This window comes from Drosophila sechellia, chromosome 3L, assembly GCF_004382195.2.
Source record: "Drosophila sechellia strain sech25 chromosome 3L, ASM438219v1, whole genome shotgun sequence".
Taxonomy (NCBI): Eukaryota; Metazoa; Arthropoda; class Insecta; order Diptera; family Drosophilidae; genus Drosophila; species Drosophila sechellia.
Genome location: NC_045951.1, coordinates 245,933 through 262,598, shown reverse-complemented (window position 1 = coordinate 262,598; position 16,666 = coordinate 245,933). Strand labels below are relative to the sequence as shown.

The window sequence follows — 16,666 nt, the reverse complement described above, 5'->3', positions numbered from 1 at the left end:
ATGATTATGATTATTAATTTTAATTCTAGTTTTTAGCGAAAATTTAATAAAAGCAAAAAGCCTTATTTAAAAACAACATTGTTCAGAACTGCCCTGACCTTTGCTTTTCCTTTGTAGTCTGTAATTATTACAAACGTTCTTATACTCGACGCCTAGCTACTTATCAATTACTGCGGAAGCAAAGGACTCGAAAGGACGCATATTAAGGGGATTTATGTGGGGGTACAACTACAGGGTGCAAGGCAAATACTATTTCTAGAACCCTAGCTCGGTGATGTGAATTCGAAATGCTGTCGGATAGCAGACCATTTACATCGTAGATATAAATTATTTATTATAGTTAGCACAGGACTAAATTCGGAAACTCAAACTATTTTTAAGCTTATATTAGGCTGTAAAAATCGTGTAAAGATCAATCAACAATCAATCAGATAAATTGTATTATATACATAAAAATATAGCAGAAATTAAACCATAACTAAATAAAGATAGTCAATTGAATTTTTTATGGCTTCGGCAGGAAAATATTTTTTCAATACTATATAAAATGCGCGGCAAAACTAATCAAAGTAAAATCTAATTTAATTAAGTTGGGTTTAAATGAGACCCATATGTCTTACTTAACTCCTGATCTTTAATACGTGTTACCTAAAAATAAAATAAGATTACGATACATAAACAATCACAATTTTAAGAGCGGTAACAGTAGACCATTATTATTTTTAAAAAATGTATATGGAAAAGTTGTGCTTCCACTGGTAGGGCAAAACGATTTATTTCAAAAATTTTGCAGTAAACACAGTAACAACAAATATATCGGAGTCTGCACAAGATCGGGAAAGATTTTGGTCAACAATTTTTTCACGATTTCAGTTCGCGCAGGACTAACGGACCACGATGAAAATCCACTTTAATGTAGATCTAAACTTGTATTAACAGAATTATGGCTGGGCTTGGAGACAGTAGAAAAATGCAGTTGTCTTGGATTGAAGCTTGTTATTGCAGAAGACCCATTAAACACAACTAGGCAGTTATGTGTGGACTCCGGAACCCGTCCGTGGTCGTCCAGGCGCGTTGTTGACGTCTACTGGTAACGCGCCAGCTTAGGCAAGGGCGCGAATGAGGTGGCTATTACTGGAGAACTGATGGATTGTGACCTGGAAAGTCGAAGTTTTTTGTATTTACTAATTTAAGTATAAAGTTCACGGTAACACCCACCGCCAGAAAAGGGAGCTGCCGCGCTTAAGCTCTCCGCGAACCTGCAAATCATTCCAACAGTCTACCCAGCTCTTGTAGGCCGGCATAATTGGCGGTTGGGCAGCCATCAGGCGTGAACCACTTACCGCTGAGCAGGTGGATACCACCTGCAGTGGATACAGTAAACTAGATACGGCAAACTGTGTGAATCCGGAATTGTATTGCCTGCCCAACTTGTCCTTGATGATATATTTGTTAAGGATGTAAATCGTGGAGCTGCTGAGCACAAGGCAGGCCAAATCGCCCAACAGCTTTGGCACAAGACCGGCGAAAAATCCCGCTATTCCCTCAGACTTCCAAATCTCGGCCACGGAGCCCACTATAGAAGTGTACAAGGTCTCGCGGCCGACAAACTGCGCCATCATGCGCAACGAGATTACGTGAAAGGGATGCGAGGCCACGACTCCGCTCACCATCAAAACAATATCCCGCTTCAGACTTTTCTTGAACTGGCCGTACCTGAAAGAAAACAAATCAGGAGTTGTACGGAGGCACATGACAATCAAAGACTTGCAATTCCTCATCACTAAGCTGGGAGTCGTCCTTATTCTCATCTGGCTGCTCCAGGCCCAGTTGGTCGGCCACTCGGTCGCTTACCACCATGGCCACCAGAGAACCCACCAGTTTAGGAGCTAGACCGCGGTAGCAGCCGTAGAAGCCGTCGATCCGCCGAATGTGGCCAGCTGCAGGAGCCGCAGCGGAAATATTAGTTATGTTTCGGCAAAGAGGAACTTTGTACCTACCGTACTGAAAGATGTTCGGCAACTTCATGATCGGCTTGCCCAGTATCGACTTGCCGGGCAGAGGAGCGATCGGTTCGTAACCCAGCTGGATGAGGGTTTTGGAATATTCAAACGGATGAAGGACGGCGCTGACGCCCAGCCTAAGACCAAAGCGGATCCAGACATTAACCTCCGTATCCTCTGCGCGGGCGTGATCGGGAAAGCCGGCCATTCTAGTTACGTAGTGGGTGGAGTGACTGAGTGGTCTGGTGACTGCTTATGCCGAGGGCCCAACTCTGTAGCTATTAATTTGGAGGACTGCTGTGCAAAATACAGAAAAGTATTAGACCGTTGGCCGTCTCTTACAGGGTTGCAAAGGCTTTGGGAAGTTGCAAAATTATACTTTTTTTTTATTACAAAACAATATACTTCTGACAGCAATGTGGCCGGGTGCTTCGTTGTTGCTTAATGCCGTGAACCGATTCGTCATCGATTCATCGATATCTTCTCATTCTCTGGCGCAAAAAGAGCTCGGCTGTTGTATAACAAATAGTTGCTTTGTTGATTTACAGCTTTTTTATTTAGTTTAAATATTGCTTTTCTAATTGTTCAACACATAATTTACAATCCCACCTCTAGTAGCGTTGATCAACCAGCTGCCCAAGCCCACCTCTAGCGATATGTATGGTGGTTGTTGGTCGTGCTCTATATAACATGCATAGGTATTTGTTGAACATTTCTTACATCGGCACTACTTTTCGGTAAGTGCGTCGAATTGTGAGAATGAATTGTTGAAACAAAACTTACCACCCCTACAGTGGTATTCAGAAGACGGTGAACAAACTGGAGAGGTCGCGTCTGGACACAAACTCCATACAAGGCTGTTTGGAGCTTGCGTTACAGGTTTTTCACCCAACAAACGAAATACACACCGTGCTGTCCAGTCGGTTAGTGCAAGACAATATAGACCATATCTGTATAGTCTTTAGTCTTCGTTAACTTTCAGAACAGACGCCGGTGTACACGCCCTGCACTCCACGGTGCAGGTGGACCTGGAGCGGACTAATGGACAGCCCTATGATACAACCATATTAACTGGGGTGCTCAACCGAACCCTTAACAAACAGCGTCTTCCCATTCGAGTGCTTAGTAGTAAGTTGGTGGCCAACTCCTTCCACTGTCGCTACGACGCCACTGGACGGACCTATCTCTATCGCTTTGCCGTGGCAAAGGACCCACCCTTGGGAGACTGCAGTCTCCGGAATAGGTCGTTCGAGACCTTTATACCAATTGAAGAAATCGATCGCTGTTACTTTCTGCAGTAAGAAACTCCGGTATCCCTAAAATGATATTAGTAACCACTTGATCCACCATAGATCTTCTAGCTTCGATATCAAACGAGTCCAGGCTGCATCGCGAATGTTTATCGGCGTCCACGACTTTCGAACTTTTATGAGTGTCAGCCGCCAGAAAGTTAGTCGGGATCATCCAATGTTTACAGTGCGCAAAATCGACGAGATTAATATACGTCCTGGTGAAACACGTGCATTGTCTTCAAACGCTATTCTGGCCGCTGAAACATATAACTATTGGGACATCGAGATTAGGGCTAAATCGTTTCTATACAAACAAGTCAGGCGCATTGTCGGCGCACTAATCGCTTTGGGTAACGGACGTATAGACGAGAGGTGCCTATATCAGATGCTCACCATTCCCTCGAAGAATTCTTGGGATCACCGTGTGCTCCTGGCTCCAGCTTGTGGGCTTTACCTTTGCAGAGTGCACTACCGAGAAACGGACATTTAATACCGCTATGATACTGCTGTATGAGCTGCAAAGGCGAATGGGCAACCTGAGACCCACCGCCACGGTTGTGACCACCCCCACCGGTGTGCGCTACATTGAGCGAAGGACTTCATCCGTCTGCGTGGAGGACATTGCCCAATGCTCCCAGCAACTGGATCCGCATAAATACGGCTTTGTCGTGGATACCAAGCCGGACTCTCTGCCCGCCTGCATTCTGAGCGACTTTCTCTACCTAGGCTCGCAGGATGCAGTTAGCCCGGATAACATCATAAAATATAAGATAACTCACATCCTGAGTGTCGGCATACAGACGCCCGAAGTGGAGTGGCCCTTGCCCGTAAATTGTAAATTTTTGCCTTGCCTGGATCTGCCGGAAACAGACCTGATTACCTACATCTTGCCCGCGTCAATGGAGTTTATTGAAGATGCGCACAGGTCGCAGGGTTGCGTGCTGGTCCACTGCAATGCAGGCGTTTCGCGATCCCCCTCCGTGGTAATCGGTTATCTGATGCAGCGCCGTGACATGTGCTACGAAGATGCATACAATCTGGTAAAATCATGGAGACCATGTATTCAGCCCAATGCGGGATTCATACAACAGTTAAAGAGGTCTGATTAATAGTAAATAGGATAAGTAACTATGAATGTTGTTTTCTTGTTTGTGGTTTTTAGTGTACTAATCCACATTTGTTGTACAACACAACGATATTATCCACTAAACTCTCAAGATTTAAACATAACAAAAATTTATTCTCTATTTGGTTAGTTGACACAAATTTGGTACGGATGTTCAAAATACGTTACATGAGATACTTGTATAAAGTCAACCGCTTGTTCTTTTGCATTAAACAAGGGTGCCGAGGTGTTGAATATCCCCTTCTGAAGAAGGTGAAATTGCTTGTCTAGTACCCAATTCTTTTTTTTTTACGCTGGTTGAGGTAGAAGGATCTGGGGATCCTAGAACTTCGAACATTTGCTTGGATATTCCTTTGTCGGGTATTAGTCGATCCGTTAAGTTTTTTTCACTTAGTGCTTGCTGAGTTAATCGTCTATTAAGATGATCTGCCGCAAAGAGTTTCTTAACAACGTGCAGCCAGTTCCCAGCGTGTTGGCTTTGCTGAACCTTTGCACATTCCTTGCTGCCAGCGACAACATCACCTTCTTGAACGCCTCCAGATACCGTAGTCTCAAATTCACGACTCAAACATTCAAGCACAGCCAGTTTGGCTTTAAGCTGCTCATTGGCCGTGAAAAGTTTTCGTTCCACATGGTGAATATCCGCCACCTGAGCAGCCAACTCTGTGTCGAGTCTTTCGATTTGTAGTAGCACCTCGCTCTTCGTTTGGTACGCCCGCTTCACCTGGTATCTACGTACCTTGGAGTGCAGGCTGAGTAAAAGTTCCTCTTCACATTGCAGCTCTTTGTTTACCTCGTGAATCTTTTCCAGCCAGTAAAGCCGGATCTCGTCCTGCATAGTGTCACTATTTAATGCAGTTTGGAAGGTCCTATCTAGGATGACAAGTGTTGCAGTAGCAAATGGATAAGACTATCAGCTTTATCTTCATCCATACCTGACATTGTCCCAAAGTTTCGATCTGCGTTTATCTGAGTCTTTTCTGTAAAAAGTTCCAGGTCTTCGCCCTTTTCCTGGGGCTCATCCAAGTCCTTTAAGTACGTCTCAAGGAGGTAGTTTTTACCCAGCTCTCGCTCCCTCACCTGGTGCTTTTCCTCCTCGATTTTAAGAATCTGTCGATCCTTTTCGCTGCAGAATGGCGCCAATGAAAGTCGGAGATACTCGGACAGATAAAGGCAGATAAACTTACTGCAACATGGTCATTTGCTGTAGAATGGTTTCATCTTGGGCCAGGATAATGGTAAGCAGGCTCTCATTCGGCGTTAAGTGGTGATTTCTCTGCTGCAGCTTCCGGCTTCTCTTCGAGTGCTTAGTGTTGGTATTGTCTGTGGTCTTAGTGTAGAGAAGCTTGCCCCTCCGCCGGATGCGCATGCTCCGCGAACTGTCTACTGGACTGCCCATTCCACTGTCCTTATCGGTCGTCGGGACTTGCTTTCGACTTGAAGTGCCCAAGTGGCGAAGCTGTAGCTGGTACTGTGTGAAATAAGGTAATTTGAAATGATGAGAATCGTTTTTCTCGTGAAATTATTTACTTCCTCTTTCGGCATTGCGTGAAGGCTGGTTATAACATCAAGGAGCCTGGCACTACTATCCAAATACTCCTCGTAGTGACGCTGCTTTTGGACAATGGCGAACTGCTGTGGAGCGAGTACTTCTTCCTTGCTGAGCACATGATGCTGGTCAATTTGGTAGCTGATTAACGAGCAGATTAGATCTGCGCAGGTGGTGCTTGAGTCCGCGCCGGATATCCAGTGCTCCTCGCCGTTGACCCAAATGGAAAAGCTTTTTGACTGAGAAGGTATCACGCCTATGGCTCCATCTCCTGGCGGTGGTAGACTTTGCATCCCGAAGCCATTAGTGGTCATTGTGTCAGCTAGCGCTCTATGGAAGGAGCACAAAGGACAGGGTTAGCCAAAAGAGAACCATAGATATGCTAATACAGATGTTGTATAAGAATCGTGGCAAACAAAAAATTTGGTGTAATTTATGCAATCTAACCGTATGTAAGCAGAGCAGACAATTAGTTAACAGTTCTTCTTTAGAATTAGGCACTAGGTGACTCATGGAGCGCTGCTATGACTGCCTTTCTTGTTATAATTACAACTTTCTCGCGTTCCACTGGCCCGACCAAAGACAGTTTTACGTTTTCGTTGCGAGCTGTGTATTACCAGCGCGCTCGGTATCTTTGCCACAACTGAACCACTGCACCAAGTCGGACATGGAAGCAGCTCCATTTAAGGGAGAGCGAGCAAGAGAGGTGAAACAAGGCAAGAGCAACGAAAAATATGTCCAAAGCGCTCAGCCAGTGGGGCATGAGGAAGCTTTGCAGGTGTAGCTCTGCTACACCTCTTGTTTTTCTCTTTGAGACTTTACGGTATCGTTGGTAAGTTTATGGAGTGGACCAGGCACTCCCCCTTGGTGATTGATGCTACACCAAGATATTCTCTGCCTTCAGGTCTTGCTTTCGCTATTATTATAAAAGATGGAGATAGGCTTACTATAGTTCCTTCAGCGTCGGACTTTTAGAAAAACGATAAACAGAGCTGAGATGCGGAGATCGGTTTGGTGGTGCGCGGAGCAGATTTGAAACCACACTGACTCCAACTCAAGTATACTTAGTTGTTGGCTCCACGAAACTCCGAGCCCAAGCGATTATCATTTTGAACCAAACTAGTATGGACGTCTCTATTCGAAACAAACTACTTTTCAGATACTCTTTACGGTCGAGGCCACAAACGGGAAATCTTTGGAGCCTCGTTAAAATCTCTCTTCGCGGTAAAGACTTGGGTCATTATAAACAACAATTCTCAGCAATTAAGCCAGGAAACATTGAAATGGAAAACTCTAGCCATTACTACTAAATGTCACTATTGTAGTTGGGAGAAATCTGAAAAGCTTGGGCAAGTTAAATGCGGAAGTGATTTGTATTCTCTTATAACCATCATAGTCTTTAAAACGATATCGATTTGTATTCTCTTATAACCATCATAGTCTTTAAAACGATTAATTCCTTCAGTCCATATATAGTTTGACCATCGTTGCAACTCTACTCTTTCTAATATTATATACTTTTTCTCATACACCTACAGATTTATTTTAATAAAGGTTTCAAGGTATCTCACAGATTTGCCACACGACTAATTTTTTGACTAATTTTCAGGGTATAGCCATAGCTTGCCACAGGCTGCCGAGCCATTCACCTATGCGGTTTTCGCAGCCAGTGATAGTTTACTTGGCTTTTGGCCTTTCATTTTCATGAGCTACAGTTGAGGTTCTTCGATTTGGGTACCTTAAAACAACACATAACCGGTATGAAATGCATGCATAATGCATAAATGTGTGCCACTTAATGCATTTTAGTCTGCACACGATTTGTCGACTGTGGATACATACCTGTGAAATATGGGCTTGGTGTTGGAAATACAGATTTATTTTCTAGGTGCAACCGAGTAGCACAAGATACACCTGCTGCGCTAAAGCGGGGGAACTCTGCGAGCATTGCTAAATTATTAGCAAATTGCTCCTATAATCGATTCAGTTTAAACAGCTTAGCCAAATTGGTGGGTTAGCCGTTGAGGTGACAATTTTGTTCTCATGTTGGTTTGGTCTTTTGTTGTCTGTGGTGGCGTTCGGGTTTTTTCCGTTTGAATTTATTCAAAAAGTATCCGCGTTATGCATATCCTGTAAGCCCGCTGGAAAGGTAAATGTATTACATGAACGCAAAAGATAGTAAAAACAAAAGCGGGCATTATTATTGGCATTACGACATCAGCTGGCTCCGGCTGGGTCTCTCTCAAACGATACCTCGCAAAAACGCGCTCAAAACAAGTTTTTCTGTCGAGTTCTCGTCCGCAAACTGATGCATGACGACGACGACGACGGCGATCAGTTGCCAAACAAACGCTAGAGAGCGTGGACGAGATCTTGCCAAACGAATAGCGCTCAAAGGCAGTACGGGTTGAATCGGTTCGGTTTGGACTGGATTGGTGTTCCAATCTGGCCAAAAAACACCTTTGTGTGTACAGGTATTTGAAAAGCGATCATTATTTAAAGTGCGCCCACAGCGATGTTGAGAAAACAATTGATCTGTTGTGGATAAAAACAAAAATGTTGAACAATTTGAATGTGATTCTTCCAATGGCAGTGTACGGTTATCCGCTTTCTACTAGGAAATTACGGCAGTTTCCTCTTCGGTTTCTGTTTCCCAATCAGCAATCCTCAACATTGTCACCAGTGCACAAAACAGGCTTGCCGACAATGGCAGTTGCAGCTTACGCTTTTGGTAAAGATGTACATACTGGAGTCTGGCCCAAAGTTGTAGGCGCGGGCGTGACACGGCCGACATGCTTCATGAGCCGACCTTGCAGTAGATGCTTAAGTGTTCGGGGCTTTCGTGCTGCATAGTTGTGCACGCAGCCATCTCTTGGCCGTACGAAACTGGTTTTGCCTTCTTTGCCCGCCGAGATGCTACCCACATAAATATGCAAACAAGCGCCGTATGTATGTGAGGCCAGTCCGTAGTACATGGTCTCAGCAGACCTAGCCAGCTATGACGGATAAGTTGTCATTAACCATATCGTAATAACGCGTGCGGAGCGGGTCAAATATTTGGCAACCCTGTTCTAACGAATTTTGTTGGTTTTTCCTTAGGCACGATGCCGCGCAAGCTGCTTAAATTCCTTATCATCTTCGACAACACTTCCCTCCTGTACTTCCCGGGCCAGTTCCTCTCCGGACGGGTTCTAATCGAATTGCAGGACGAGACACCTGCTTTGGGACTTCATTTTCATGTGGTAGGCGAAGGGGTGGTGCGCAACGGGCGCCGACAGGAGAGGACATACGACAAGGAGAACTATATCGACTTTCGGATGCGACTTCTGGGGGACGTAGACCAAGGAGGTCCAGCCATACTCTCGCCAGGAATTCACAGCTTCCCTTTCAAACTCGGCTTGCCGCTGGGTCTGCCATCTACATTTCTCGGTCGGTATGGCTGGATTCAGTTCTACTGCAAGGCGGCGCTCCGCGAGAACAATGGTATTATCCACAAGAACCACCAGGTCTTTATTGTGATGAATCCCATCGACCTAAACCTTGAAAAGCCCATCTTAGCAGTAAGTAGCTTTTAAAATCCTGTTTATAAAAACTAACCTTTCGCCTGACTCAGCAACCGTTCACCTGCGAAGTGGATCACAAGCTAGGCGTCGTCTGCGTTGGCGGAGGTCAAATAAAATGCAGAGTGTCCCTTGATCGCGGAGGGTATGTGCCCGGCGAGAATATTCTGGTCACCGCATTCATATCCAACTACAGTAATGTGTCCATTAAACGGACAAAGGCATCCCTCACGGAGGTCGGTTTCACTTTCAATTGGCTAGTTAGAATTCATTCATCTTGAACTGATTTGAATTTTATTTAGACCATCGAGTATTTGGCGCGTGGGAAGGTGGTGCAAACGGAAAAGCGGGAGCTGGCTGTCTTAGTTCGTGGCAAGATCCGTCCGGGGGCCAAAGACGAGTGGCACAACGAGCTTTATGTTCCACCCCTGCCGCCGACCAATCTGCATGGCTGCCACCTCATCAAAATATCCTACGACGTCTTCTTCGTAATCGAACCCAAGTCCATGGAGAAGGAGATTAAGCTACAGCTTCCTATCGTGCTTGCGACGTACCCCTTTCGACACTCCGGCGATGCGGTCAATGCCAACACCTGGCCGGAATCGGTGCTTAAGCCGGACACGCACACCCACTATCCGTCCACCCTACCCATATTCCGGCCCTGGCTGCACGAGAAGCCTAGCGAGGCATAGTCCCAGCTTTTAGGATTGCTGTGTATCATAACTTGTTAAGACCGATTTGCGCCATACAACAATTTAAACTTATTTAACTCATACTTAACTTTTTTAATGTTTCTGGTCCTTGCCAGAATTTACTTCTGTCCCCAAAAATTTGTTTCATGATTGAAGAATATCATTTATTTATGTTTTCTATAACAAATACAAACGAAAATTAACATAAAGAACAGACTTTGATAAATTGTAAGTAGCTCATATACATAACTCTTTATAAAGCCAAAATATTGTGGGTTACATATTATTAATTTGATAACACTACCCTCATTAAACGTCTAACTACTGTTAAATGGTTATTATCTTTAATAACATATTTATTAAAAAGTTAGATTTGTAAAAAGTGGTAATAATAATACTTCTATGAAACTAGGCCACAGACATGAAGCATACTGTTCAAAGAATGTGGATGCCTTTTGAGTTTTCTGTTCGGTGGTACTTCTAAATCACAAACTTAAAAAATATTTAGAGATCCACAAGATTTTTATTATGGCGATTAGCTTTTTTTGTAATTTTTTTCTTGTATTCCCCAAAGTATGGTGCAAATGCTGAAAACGCTACAGCCTAAATTATGCTATACAAATTCGCGGAATTGAGTATTGATTCTAAAACTAAAAATGGCCACACTGCTCGTTAAGATGACAACAATTACAATAGTCCTCTTTATTTTGATAATTTTATTTTATTCCAACGTTACCAGCGACTGTGGCTGCCAAAAGTTCGACCGGAAGACCACGGATACGCCGTCCATTTCCGGACAAGTGTGCCAGCAACGAGCAAAGGGTGCACACAGCCACTACCGGGATTACTATGGCGAACTGGAGCCAAAGATTGCGGACATGTCACTTCTTCCGGGAGGCAGGGTTTACATGGGCACCGACAAACCGCATTTTCCAGCCGACCGCGAGGGTCCGGAACGGCAGGTCAAGCTGAAAGACTTCTACATCGACAAGTACGAGGTTTCCAACGAAGCTTTTGCGAAGTTTGTTCTGCACACCAACTACACCACGGAGGCTGAGCGATATGGCGACAGTTTTCTGTTCAAGAGCCTTTTGAGCCCATCCGAGCAGAAGAACCTAGAGGACTTCCGAGTGGCGAGCGCTGTCTGGTGGTACAAAGTGGCCGGCGTGAACTGGCGACGTCCAAATGGCGTGGACAGCAATATAGACCACTTAGGCCGACACCCGGTAGTGCACGTATCGTGGCGCGACGCTGTGGAGTACTGTAAGTGGGCCGGCAAGCGGTTGCCCAGCGAGGCGGAGTGGGAGGCGGCTTGCAGGGGCGGCAAGGAGCACAAACTGTTTCCCTGGGGCAACAAGCTGATGCCAAGGAACGAGCATTGGCTGAACATCTGGCAGGGAGACTTTCCCGATGGCAACCTGGCTGAAGATGGGTTTGAGTACACCAGCCCGGTGGATGCCTTCCGACAGAATATGTACGACCTGCACAACATGGTGGGCAACGTGTGGGAGTGGACGGCAGATCTGTGGGACGTAAATGACGTTAGCGATAATCCAAATCGGGTCAAGAAGGGCGGTTCTTATCTGTGTCACAAGTCTTACTGCTACAGGTACAGGTGCGCTGCACGCTCACAGAACACAGAAGACAGCTCGGCCGGTAACCTGGGTTTTCGGTGCGCCAAGAATGCGTGAGTTGTCATCGTGTCATTCCGCACAGCTCTTTCTCCTTTTATAATATATTTATTACAAATACATCAAATTAGCCGAATATAAAGACTTTCATTCACTTAATATTAGGGAAAGACCTCCAACAACCACCTTCTGGTACTTAAAAAATAAACTGAAGACGAGAGAAGTCGTCGTTTCTCTAGTAGGCGGAACCGGCTGTCATCTACTGGGAAGTTTATATGAACATTTAATAGAAATCAGTTTTATGTTCGTTCAGCCATGGGACTTTTTTTTTTTTGACGAGTAACTAATTCTATTTATTAAGATTTCAAAAGGAATCGTTCAGTAATTCCTCTGAACTTAACCTAATGTGTGATAAATATAAATGAGACCAAGTGGTATCTTAATTATAAAGTACAAAAGAAAATGTAATATGTTATGTTATCCTCCGGGTAAGGAGATCGCTGGGGTGTACCCTCTTCAGTCTTCGGAGAGAGATGGGATCAGCTAGGATAGTTGCTAGTCGGTTCGGGTGGGCCATAAGCCTGTCGGCATAACGGCTGCTGTGGAAATTAATCTGATCCCCAAGAAGGGTAACTTTCAGATCTCTTTCGATGACTATGTTCGTCACGTACCAGGGGAGCCCAGATGCGTGACGTGCAGCTCTTGACTGGACCACACGGAGCCTATTAAGCTGGGATTTGGCGGCAGTTCCCCACACCTGGATGGCATAACTCCACGTTGGAGCGAGAATGGCTTTGATTAAAAGAGCCTTAGAGCTCATTTGAAGTTTGCTGGAGTGGAAGAGCCAGTCGAGCTTTTTTAGCTTCGCCAGTGACTTTGATTTGACCGACGTGATGTGGGCCCCCCAGGTCAGTCTCCGATCTAGATGAACTCCTAGGTAGCAGTGCGATCTAGCATTGGTGATAGGGCTTCCATTGAAGGTCAGATCTGTGCAGGTTCCGGGTCGCAGGGAAAAAGTTACACAGGCTGACTTTGAGGAGTTAATGGCCACATTCCATTTGGCAGTCCATTTTTCGATTGCGTGCAGCCAATCCTGGACCGCGTTGGAGGCAGTTTGCAGTGAAGGATGAGACGCCAGCATGGCAGTGTCATCGGCGTAAGTGGCCAGGAGCAGCTGAGCCGGGGGGACTTCGGCGTTGTTTGCGGGAGATGGCATGTCAGCAGTGTACAGGGTGTATAGGAAGGGCCCAAGAACACTTCCCTGTGGAACTCCTGCATGAATCTCCTCCAGGCTGGATCGAGCATCACGCACTGCAACGTCGAACGTCCGATTAGAGATGAACGATCTCAGGATGGCATAGTAGGGAGCAGGAAGGAGAGTTTTCATCTTGTATAGAAGGCCCTCATGCCACACCTTGTCAAACGCTTGCTTCACGTCTAGAAAGACTCCGACCGTGTAGAGTTTGTGCTCGAAGCCATGCGTCACCTGGTTTACCAGTCGATGTATTTGTTCAGGGCAGCCGTGGGACTTCCTGAAACCAAATTGGTGTGGAGGTATATGGTTCACTACTTGCGGCAGTTCCATCAGGCGGGCTAAGAGTATTCTCTCAAAAATCTTAGAAAATGTTGATAGCAGGCTGATTGGGCGATATGCATCGATTTGCGTTGGCGGCTTTCCGGCTTTAGGTATCATAATGATACGTGCTCGCTTCCATTGCCTTGGAAAGTGCCCTAGCCTTAGCATGGCATTAAAAATTTTTACTAAGGCTAGGACTCCTTTGCGTGGCAGAGACTTCGCAGCACGGTTGTCGATGCTATCGTAACCAGGGGTTTTCTTGATGTGTAGCGCCTTCAGCTGCATCATGACTTCCTGCGGAGTGGTATGCCTAATGGGGCGAGCCGGTACAGTCGGAGCGTCCAGAAAATTATTGATTTCTACGCGGTTTGAGTCGTCTGTTAGGTTGAAGGGCAAGAAGGTGGAGGTCAGGTGCAAAGCAAATGCCCTCGCTTTTTCATCGTCCGTCTTGAGCCAGAGGCCACTTTGACTCAGGATGGGAGATTGAAACATCGGCTGCCTCTTGATATTTCTTGTGAGCCTCCATAACGAGAAGTTGCTGTTGTTATCTGGGCCAATACCCTCAAGCAGGGTATCCAGATTATCTCGTCGGGTCCTGGCTAGCAAACGATGCAGTCTGTTTGTGGTACTAGAGTATAGCTGCTTGATGTTCGGATCTCCTGTGGCGATATACCGTCTCCTGAGGCTCCTTTTGTGGGAGAGCAGCTCCCTAGCCTCCAAGCTCAAGATGGGAGCCCTCCTTGCGGTCGTGTGACGAGCTTGATGTGGGGGAGGTGTGGCCCTCCGTGCTGCTTCCGCGATTGTAGCTACGAGGTAATCTACATAAGCTTCCAGACTACTGCATGTGTCAATGGGGATGTTGAGATCAACTGTGGCCTCGATGTGCTCCTTGAAGGCCACAGTATTTGCAGTAGGTGACAGCATTTTAGTGACACCTTTGAAAAGCTGAGCGTCTTCATCCAGTACAAACAGCAGGGGGAGATGGTCAGACGACAGTTCTGTCAGGGTTTGCACGTTGATTTCTTGCTGTCTGAATCCTTTGGAGATCCCGAAATCAATTGCACTTGGAGTGACACTTGTTCGAAAGGGATAGCAAGTAGCTTCTCCAGTTGCAACAATGTCAATACCTTTGCCCGCCAGAGCGGAGAGCAGCACCCTGCCTCTAGTGCACATCCTGTAGTTTCCCCACCATCTGTGCTTTGCGTTCCAATCACCTGCCGCTAGGAACTTTGTGCCAAATTGAGAGATGATAAGCTCAACGTCAGCCTCCGTCCACCTGAGGTTAGGAGGACAGTATACTGAGGCAATGTTAAAAGTACCCCTGCTAGCCGTCAGCTGGATAACTGCTGCCTGGATGTGATTTTCCGACAGGGTGGAGAAGAGTTGATGGGAGATGAGTGATCTAATAAGGATCGCCGCACCTCCGCGACGGCTGTCATCCGGGTGGTTGGCAGTGTGGAGGGTAAAGCCAGGAATTCTAAAAGTGGACCGGGAAACGAAGTGGGTTTCCGACAGCAGGAGGATGTCGATTTCGTGAAGTTCGATGAAGGCGAGGATCTCATTGGTCTTCGAGGAGGCCCCATTGGCATTCCAAGCTGCTATCTTAAGAGGACCCATTTTGAGCAGCAGAAGGGAAGGTGCGATTTTGCATGAGCAGTTGCATTAGTGTTTCAACTAGTGACAACATCCTGTCAAGCCTAGAAAACAGTTGTTCCAGCTTAGACTCAAGGTTGGCGCTTGCAGGGGGGACAGTAACGGCAGGCTTGGCGACGGGCTGACTTCCTCTGACTATACTAGCAAAGGAAGGCTTACCAGACATAAGGACTGGTGGACTGGGTTGGTGTACTCCTCTTGCAGGACCAGAAACAGAGGGTTCATTGACTTTCCGTTGATGTTTGCGGTTAGAAGCCTCTAGCAGGTATTTTTTGCAACCTTTAAAGTTTGCTGCATGGGGGCCGCCACAGTGAAAACAGAATCTGGCCTCGTCCTGTTCCAGCTTGCACTCTGCAGTGGGGTGATTTTCTCCGCATTCTCTGCATATATAGTGCCGAGAACAATATGCCTTGGTATGACCATAGCCTTGGCACCTGTGGCATTGAATCGGTTCCGATTGTTTACGGGGTTTCTCCCAAGTTACCCTGTGCCTACAGACAACCGGTATGCCCTTTACTTGATTGTTGTTCTCAGCTTTTTTGAGGTCAATGAACCTCATATTAAGAGGAAGAGAGGTAGCCTTGTTGCGCGGAGTATAAATCCGTACAACGTTATGTCCTTCGTTCTGGAGGGCTGCGATGATATCCACCGATGGGACTCCGTGGTGAATATTGCGCATGACAATCTTGTAGGGTCGGTCCTCCGGTAGCTGATGGTGATGGAAAAGGGATCCTTTGTCGAGAAAGTGACGGGCCACCAGCCTGTAGCTTTCTGGGGAGTTGCACTGAACAGCGCAATCTCCCGAATTCAGGGCCTTTATTGTATAGGAGTCTCCCACAAGAGCGTCCAGCTCGTCGCGAAATGATGTGAAGTTCACCACATTGGGAAACATCATTCTAGGTACCTTAGAGTGACGGCTTGATTTCGGGGCTGGTACAGTTTGGTGAGCACCTTTCAGCTGTTGTTTTTGTCCTGCTTTCCTTGCGGCACGGTTGAGGGCGGTATTCGAGGAGCATGGCTCGTCGTTGTCACTCGAAGATTCCACGCCCAGGACCATATCTTCCTTGTCGCTAAGGGCTTGGAAGCGATTGGCAGTGATTATAGCCGGGTTGTCAGACGCCACCTTTTTTACCATTTTAGGGGAGAGGACCGCACCTGCTCTCTTTATATTTCCTCTATTCCTAGATTTAAAGGAGACATCCTGCCAGCCGGAGGCAGATTGTGGCTTCGCAATTGAGCTGACAGATGCACTGTTGTGAGTTGTACTGGCAGTAGTAGAGCATACGTTGCCGCTCAAGGAGGAGGTGAATATGTACGCAGACGAGATAGTCGAGCTGGTGGTGGTCAGTGTGAAGGTCGAGCTGCAGTAGGTATTAGAAATACTGGTAGTAGCGAAGGCTGGATCTTCACTCAGCCAGCTCTTTGTCAATTCCTTCCGAATCTCTTTAGGGCCAGCGCCAGCAATTAGCTTCATCGACTCATAATCGATAGATTTTTGCTGTGGATCGTTATCCATAATCAAAATCTGCCAGCTAAAAGCTTACAGTTCAAGCAGCAGAGTGTCTAAGACACAAGCGACCGCGT

General features: G+C 46.2%; 6 protein-coding genes across 11 annotated transcripts; 4 read left to right on the top strand and 2 right to left on the bottom strand.

Annotated features, from left to right (window-relative positions):
- Positions 1-738: 738 nt before the first annotated feature.
- LOC6610139 (mitochondrial carrier homolog 2) lies at positions 739-2,480 on the bottom strand. 3 transcript variants are annotated; one of them, XM_032719197.1, is made up of 5 exons: positions 2,409-2,480; positions 2,001-2,300; positions 1,772-1,940; positions 1,219-1,716; positions 739-1,157 (listed from the first exon to the last, which is right to left on the bottom strand). In XM_032719197.1, the coding sequence occupies exons 2-5, from the start codon at positions 2,209-2,211 to the stop codon at positions 1,085-1,087; spliced, it is 951 nt and encodes a 316-aa protein (XP_032575088.1). In that variant the 5' UTR covers positions 2,212-2,300; positions 2,409-2,480; the 3' UTR covers positions 739-1,084. The 3 variants fall into 3 exon arrangements, with proteins under 3 accessions (XP_032575088.1, XP_002034748.1, XP_032575089.1); XM_002034712.2 differs by having other exon boundaries at positions 2,001-2,297; positions 2,397-2,447; XM_032719198.1 differs by having other exon boundaries at positions 2,397-2,420.
- A 46-nt stretch (positions 2,481-2,526) lies between these two features.
- Positions 2,527-3,808, top strand: LOC6610138 (tRNA pseudouridine synthase-like 1). The gene is made up of 4 exons (XM_032719199.1): positions 2,527-2,740; positions 2,798-2,926; positions 2,986-3,300; positions 3,356-3,808. The coding sequence occupies exons 1-4, from the start codon at positions 2,664-2,666 to the stop codon at positions 3,783-3,785; spliced, it is 951 nt and encodes a 316-aa protein (XP_032575090.1). The 5' UTR covers positions 2,527-2,663; the 3' UTR covers positions 3,786-3,808.
- On the top strand, positions 3,767-4,426 carry LOC116801170 (dual specificity protein phosphatase 19). The gene has a single exon (XM_032719200.1). It carries the CDS (start codon positions 3,793-3,795, stop codon positions 4,402-4,404), a length of 612 nt encoding a protein of 203 aa, XP_032575091.1. The 5' UTR covers positions 3,767-3,792; the 3' UTR covers positions 4,405-4,426.
- An 88-nt stretch (positions 4,427-4,514) lies between these two features.
- Positions 4,515-8,291, bottom strand: LOC6610137. 4 transcript variants are annotated; one of them, XM_032719193.1, is made up of 6 exons: positions 8,224-8,284; positions 7,813-8,111; positions 5,952-6,300; positions 5,609-5,892; positions 5,357-5,547; positions 4,515-5,294 (listed from the first exon to the last, which is right to left on the bottom strand). In XM_032719193.1, exons 3-6 carry the CDS (start codon positions 6,282-6,284, stop codon positions 4,630-4,632), a joined length of 1,473 nt encoding a protein of 490 aa, XP_032575084.1. In that variant the 5' UTR covers positions 6,285-6,300; positions 7,813-8,111; positions 8,224-8,284; the 3' UTR covers positions 4,515-4,629. The 4 variants fall into 4 exon arrangements, with proteins under 4 accessions (XP_032575084.1, XP_032575086.1, XP_032575085.1 ...); XM_032719196.1 differs by having other exon boundaries at positions 5,170-5,290; positions 8,224-8,291; XM_032719195.1 differs by lacking the exons at positions 7,813-8,111; positions 8,224-8,284 and adding an exon at positions 6,918-6,995.
- Positions 8,292-8,301: 10 nt separating this feature from the next.
- LOC6610136 (arrestin domain-containing protein 4) lies at positions 8,302-10,434 on the top strand. Its single transcript, XM_002034709.2, has 4 exons — positions 8,302-8,444; positions 9,070-9,530; positions 9,584-9,766; positions 9,833-10,434. The coding sequence occupies exons 2-4, from the start codon at positions 9,075-9,077 to the stop codon at positions 10,220-10,222; spliced, it is 1,029 nt and encodes a 342-aa protein (XP_002034745.1). The 5' UTR covers positions 8,302-8,444; positions 9,070-9,074; the 3' UTR covers positions 10,223-10,434.
- A 437-nt stretch (positions 10,435-10,871) lies between these two features.
- On the top strand, positions 10,872-11,983 carry LOC6610135 (formylglycine-generating enzyme). The gene has a single exon (XM_002034708.2). It carries the CDS (start codon positions 10,879-10,881, stop codon positions 11,911-11,913), a length of 1,035 nt encoding a protein of 344 aa, XP_002034744.1. The 5' UTR covers positions 10,872-10,878; the 3' UTR covers positions 11,914-11,983.
- The last annotated feature ends 4,683 nt before the right edge of the window (positions 11,984-16,666 follow it).

What these genes read in the sequence shown, in the direction of transcription:
- LOC6610139 (XM_032719197.1), bottom strand. Translation starts at nt 2,211, where the DNA reads ATGGCCGGCTTTCCCGATCACGCCCGCGCAGAGGATACGGAGGTTAAT. An exon ending in GCCGAACATCTTTCAGTACG is followed by an intron (nt 1,941 to 2,000) that starts GTAGGTACAAAG and finishes CGGCTCCTGCAG; the next exon opens with CTGGCCACATTCGGCGGATC. An exon ending in CAGCTTAGTGATGAGGAATT is followed by an intron (nt 1,717 to 1,771) that starts GCAAGTCTTTGA and finishes GTTTTCTTTCAG; the next exon opens with GTACGGCCAGTTCAAGAAAA.
- LOC6610138 (XM_032719199.1), top strand. Translation starts at nt 2,664, where the DNA reads ATGGTGGTTGTTGGTCGTGCTCTATATAACATGCATAGGTATTTGTTG. An exon ending in TACATCGGCACTACTTTTCG is followed by an intron (nt 2,741 to 2,797) that starts GTAAGTGCGTCG and finishes CCACCCCTACAG; the next exon opens with TGGTATTCAGAAGACGGTGA. An exon ending in CACACCGTGCTGTCCAGTCG is followed by an intron (nt 2,927 to 2,985) that starts GTTAGTGCAAGA and finishes GTTAACTTTCAG; the next exon opens with AACAGACGCCGGTGTACACG.
- LOC6610137 (XM_032719193.1), bottom strand. Translation starts at nt 6,284, where the DNA reads ATGACCACTAATGGCTTCGGGATGCAAAGTCTACCACCGCCAGGAGAT. An exon ending in ACGCAATGCCGAAAGAGGAA is followed by an intron (nt 5,893 to 5,951) that starts GTAAATAATTTC and finishes TATTTCACACAG; the next exon opens with TACCAGCTACAGCTTCGCCA. An exon ending in AAACTTTGGGACAATGTCAG is followed by an intron (nt 5,295 to 5,356) that starts GTATGGATGAAG and finishes TTGTCATCCTAG; the next exon opens with ATAGGACCTTCCAAACTGCA.
- LOC6610136 (XM_002034709.2), top strand. Translation starts at nt 9,075, where the DNA reads ATGCCGCGCAAGCTGCTTAAATTCCTTATCATCTTCGACAACACTTCC. An exon ending in TTGAAAAGCCCATCTTAGCA is followed by an intron (nt 9,531 to 9,583) that starts GTAAGTAGCTTT and finishes CGCCTGACTCAG; the next exon opens with CAACCGTTCACCTGCGAAGT. An exon ending in CAAAGGCATCCCTCACGGAG is followed by an intron (nt 9,767 to 9,832) that starts GTCGGTTTCACT and finishes AATTTTATTTAG; the next exon opens with ACCATCGAGTATTTGGCGCG.
- LOC6610135 (XM_002034708.2), top strand. Translation starts at nt 10,879, where the DNA reads ATGGCCACACTGCTCGTTAAGATGACAACAATTACAATAGTCCTCTTT.
- LOC116801170 (XM_032719200.1), top strand. Translation starts at nt 3,793, where the DNA reads ATGATACTGCTGTATGAGCTGCAAAGGCGAATGGGCAACCTGAGACCC.